The 5,063-nt window shown below is 34.0% G+C and overlaps 1 protein-coding gene across 1 annotated transcript in view; it reads right to left on the bottom strand.

Annotated features, from left to right (window-relative positions):
• LOC111083239 overlaps positions 1-1,495 on the bottom strand; it is a 26,462-nt gene extending 24,967 nt beyond the window's left edge. The window contains exons 1-2 of the mRNA XM_022379614.1: positions 1,391-1,495; positions 807-917 (exon numbers count right to left, since the gene is read on the bottom strand). Of these exons, the coding sequence (XP_022235322.1) occupies positions 807-917 (111 nt within the window). The 5' untranslated portion in view covers positions 1,391-1,495. The remainder of the gene's footprint in view (positions 1-806; positions 918-1,390) is intronic.
• Between the last annotated feature and the right edge of the window lie 3,568 nt (positions 1,496-5,063).

The following is a 5,063-nucleotide window of genomic DNA, read 5'->3' on the forward strand; positions in this document are numbered from 1 at the left end:
TTACAGATAATCAACTAACGAACGGAGACGTAACAGTAATATAGTTGATAAATTACACAAGCCTGCGATGGTTTTATTGTCTTGGAATTTCTATATGTTCTACAGTAATTCCTAAACGCTGAACCCGAAAATGGTGTCCAATTTTCTCCATCACGTACAGATTTTTCACAAAATGTCATTTACGCAATACATAAAAACAACATCAAGATGAATAAGGATGCATATTCGTTTGAAATCAATGTTCTTCTCATTTCTTCAGTTTGTTTGTATTTCTGTTAACAAACATAATACTAACAAATTTTCATTGTAACGAAATAAAATTTGATCTAAGTAAAAGTCTTTTTACTTCCCGATTTGTAAAAAAAAAGCCTTACGTGATAGAAAAAAAAGTAATATTATTTCCGAAAGCTGCTTAGCTGAATTACGGAAAATCCATTATTAAAACCAAAACAACTGTTATGAAGTTTAAATTCGCATGCTTGTGTTACAGACAAGACTGTAAAACTTTGTAACAAACCGTTAGTAAAACTTTTGTATCTAGATATCTAAATACGTATCGTAATGGACTACTGTGTTGAGATACGCACTCCTGATATACACGCAGTTATCAATATAAATATTAATTTGGCTGGAGACGTTTCGGCAGTCTTTCGTATAAGTTTTTCGTTTTCGTTTTAGAACTATATAGAGAATTGTGATTTGGTTGAGAATTTTTTCATGGATCTATTCTAATAACGCTTAAACAAAGAAGGAAACAAGTGTTTTATATAAAAATGATACAGATGTCTGGTAAAATTTCTGACTACCTTTTCAGTATAAGATGCTTCAACGGCAACACTTCGGTAACCCTGAGGAAACAACGTCCAAATTACTGCTACGAGAAGTATATAATAACGAGTAGCTTCATGTGTAATCATCTAATGATAAAATGAAAGCACAAAACTTGATTAAGAATCGTAATAAATATAACTGACAAAGTAGGTGACCCGCGAAAGCTTGTAGCTCACTGTACTGTCTCCCCTCGCGAAACTTGCTGATATCATTGTAAAGTAATTTAGGATATCCCCTCGCGAAACTTGAATTTTTTAAAATATATGTATAGATTTTTACAGTTAATGACAGAAAAGTAATGTTATGCTAATAGTTTTAACCATGAAATTTAATTCTAGCAAGAGGATAAACCTCTTGCTATTATTATAGGCAATCATTTTGAGCTAAGTTTTACGTTAAGCCTCACTTCATTCACTACTTGTTATTCTTCACTATCCTTCTGTTAATCAAATTTTGATATCACAAGTACTGACACGTTTGCATTCTACACTGCTCATTACAACTGTGAATATGCAAAACAGTATGTTATATAATAATATGCAAAGTGCATACAGCTTACCTTCCTGTTATGATTTACGCCTTCCTTTGTTTAAAGTAATTTTCTTTTCAAAAGACTTGATTACCCACGTATCACACGATAAGATACTTTAAGACCATAGCACGTGAGAATCTCGTGATTAGCTTAATCGTCTGCTTCTAGTAAATACAGGAACTCTTACGGTTATCAGATAAAAATAGTTTATGTACATGCTAAAGATTTCTTATTACAACAGCGATTATAAATAACGTGTTTTAGAGCCTTTGGCCCAAATATAAATCCAGCGAATTGTTATTGTTTGTGAAATGTTCTATATGAAAACAGCATAAAATAATTTTGCTTTTACTTTGAGATTGATTTGGATTGTATCCTGAGTTTATTTTAAACTGCAATGTGTAATTATGCTCCCATTACGCCCCGCAGTGGCAAAGCGGTATGTCTGTGGACTTTCAATGCTAGCATCCGGGTTTCGATACCCGTGGTGGGCAGAGCACAGATAACCCATTGTGTAGATTTGTGCTTAACTACAAACAAACACGCTCCCATTACTTTGCGAAACAAATAATGGCATATTGGTTTGTTCCTGTCTGTTCGTCCCAATCTTATGGACAAAACATCTTAAGATTTGACGATGGATTTTGACCAAACGTATATAACATGAACTACATACAAAGTTATAGATCTGATTAACTTTTGAATGCCATTGTTAAAGGTCAGGGTCAAAAGTTCACTGACACGTAGAAAATCTTTCTTAACCTTGTGGACATGATATATTAATACAGGGTGTATAATATTGATCACATTTATACAACATGTACTATGTGCAAAGTTCTAGAGCAGATTAACTTTTGAGAATCATGAGCCAAAGGTCAAAGTCAATCAAATTGGAGTCTTAAACATATAGTGTAGTTAGGGGTTATGGTTTTCGGGTTTTACCCGATTTTGTCCCCCCTCCCTCAAGAGAATGCTATATTTCTGAATTCGGATTAAACGTAAAAACTCTCCGAATAAGCAGTATATTGTATATGAATAAATGCATACGCAGTTTTATGTGACCCAAACCAGCAGCATGCAGTTGAAATTGACGAAGATAAATTTAGTCGCCTGATGGAAAAATGTGGATTCTTATTTTGATTTTATAATTATTAGAGTAATACAGCTTTACGTTTTTTGTTTTTCTCCCCGGTCCTGTGTTCCCGATATAGATACTACAGTCAATCTTTTCTCTTGGTAACACGGCATGGAGTGAAAAAGGTAAGTTTCGGTTTTCCGTATGTTCTGTTATGCAGTTAATATCTGCAACCCTGCTACAAAATAATAAAAATTGGATTGGAACAGAAAAATAAGAGAAAGGAAACAACATTAGGGGATTGAGAAATAACACAAGTATACTTGAGAAACTGAGAGGAAAATAAAGAAAATAAATTAGACATTGATATTAGCGCACTAGATAAAGGTTCAGTTTGCATTAACATAGTATATATTTTATTTGTTTCCTAGATAACAACTTCCTTAATAATAATAAGTATAATTCTTCAATAATGGGTAGAAAAGCAAATAACCTGTTGACTGGTAAGAGAATATCCCGATTTGAAGGTTTTTTGAGACAGTGGCATTGGGCCTAAAGAAGCAGTTGTTGCATGCAAATACGTGCATTAAAAATATCAGTTGACAGACTAAAAAAACAACAACATATGGCAAGATAAATGAACACCTTTGTAGCTCACGTCATATTTCTCTAAAACAAAATGCTGAAAAAAAAGTAAGGCGTTCTATAATAGTGCAGCCAACTTTAATGGAAATGTAGGCAGCCTATAAAGAGGCAGATCAGGGTGCAATTCACTCATTTGTTGCAGCAGTTTCCAACGCTGGTTTGAGTTTACATAATTAATGGACATATAGGGAAGTTCGTGAAAAAAATGTTGTCCAACAACTGAAACAATGCCAAAGTATGCTGCTTTGCAAGAAAAGTATTAACATGAAGTCTTTCGAAAACTTGAGACAGAAATCAAAGAGTAAATAAAAAATGCATATCTAATTTTTGATGAGTCCCAAGGTGTACCTGGAAAGCACACAGTCAATACACTGATGTCATATTACAGCACTGTAAAAAGGATCATGAAATTGCATTAGTAAATATTTCTAATGTAGCTGTCTCAAACGGTGTCAGCATTGATTTGATATTTGGTACTTACATAAGCATTACTGAAATATGAAAAAGTGTTCTAATGTTATTGCCATTGTGTCTGATTCTGCACAGTACGTGCAAAAGATGATTAGTGACATACGTGAAGTGAATGTGTCAGTAAACGCCTGCATATCAAGGATATAGCACATTTAATTCACGTTTCTGTTGCCACTACCATTAACTGCTCTGCAATGTCGGATGCTAGATAAGTGGTTATCGAATTTGGTGCCACGTCTAAATATGCCTACAAATTATAACAATTTTACAATGAAGAGTGTGTTAAACTTGGAATTGAAATGTAATGAAACCCTCAGCTGTTGTTCCTACCAGATGATTCAGTTTCTTTGAGAGTCTGCATGCTGTTATATGCATGTAGGATAACCTGATGGCTTTCCTGAAGAGGAAGGATGTCTTGAACTAAAAGATGTCTGACATTATTGAAATCATTTCCACTCATCAACAGCAACAAAGAGCCTATACTAAGCTTGTGTTTTAAGAAGAAAATATTAAACTGGTTTTAACTTTGCAGAAAAAGCTGGAGAGAAATGGTGTTATGCAACACAGAATATACCTCATTATGGAGGTCAAGCTTTAGATGTGCTTGGAACAAAGCACAGAGGTTGAACGAACAGAAAAGTGCAGTATAATTTTAGGAACACTGTCACTTATGTGAGGCAATCCATTAACGAATTCTGTGTAGCCCTGAGTGAAAAATGAAAAGGAACAACTGAAAGGAATATATCTGCTACTGTAAAGAAGTTATGGATGCAAGTAAGAATGTTGGATCCTTTCCCAAAGTCAGTTTAGAAGCGGAATTTGAAAATTACAAGGAAATGTTTTCCCTTGTGGAAGATGTAACAACTGAAGCTCTGCACTCAGAATACAATCAATACATAGCAGAACCATCTCTAGATAATCCAAACCCCACAGCAACGAGAATCTACAAAAATCCATCAGTTAGATACCCAGTTCTCTCAGCACCAGCATTAGTTATACTTTGCATTCGGTTAAAAGTGCAGCAGTATAGCGTTATTTCAATAAATCGTGCTGTATCCAAACACCAGACCGCATTAAAATGACCGAAAATACACTTCAACAGCAAATGATGATATATGTTAATGAACGTTTGTAACTTGTTGTTTTATTAATCGACCAAAAGAACACACAGTGGCAAAACCAGAATTTTTTCGTTGAAATCTTTTAATTAGTTGTTATTAACTTTTCGTTTCAAACTGAGATTGTGCCTATCTGGAAATATTCGTTTGTTGTCTAAGAATGATTGTTTTTTAAATGACAACGCAACCTGTTGGCAACAAAGACCAATATATATATATTTGTGACCTAATTGTAACTTATTATGACACTGAGAGAATAGTAATCTGAAATGTTTGGTTAGTGCTTAACAATGTTTTTAACTAAAGACATTGCAAACTGTTGGCAAAATCAAACCAGTAAGCTTTTTTACTTCCAACATGTAAGTTTTTCAGACTAAGGGAGCAGTCAGCT

The sequence above is a fragment of the Limulus polyphemus genome, unplaced genomic scaffold, assembly GCF_000517525.1.
Source record: "Limulus polyphemus unplaced genomic scaffold, Limulus_polyphemus-2.1.2 Scaffold8714, whole genome shotgun sequence".
Classification (NCBI taxonomy): domain Eukaryota; kingdom Metazoa; phylum Arthropoda; class Merostomata; order Xiphosura; family Limulidae; genus Limulus; species Limulus polyphemus.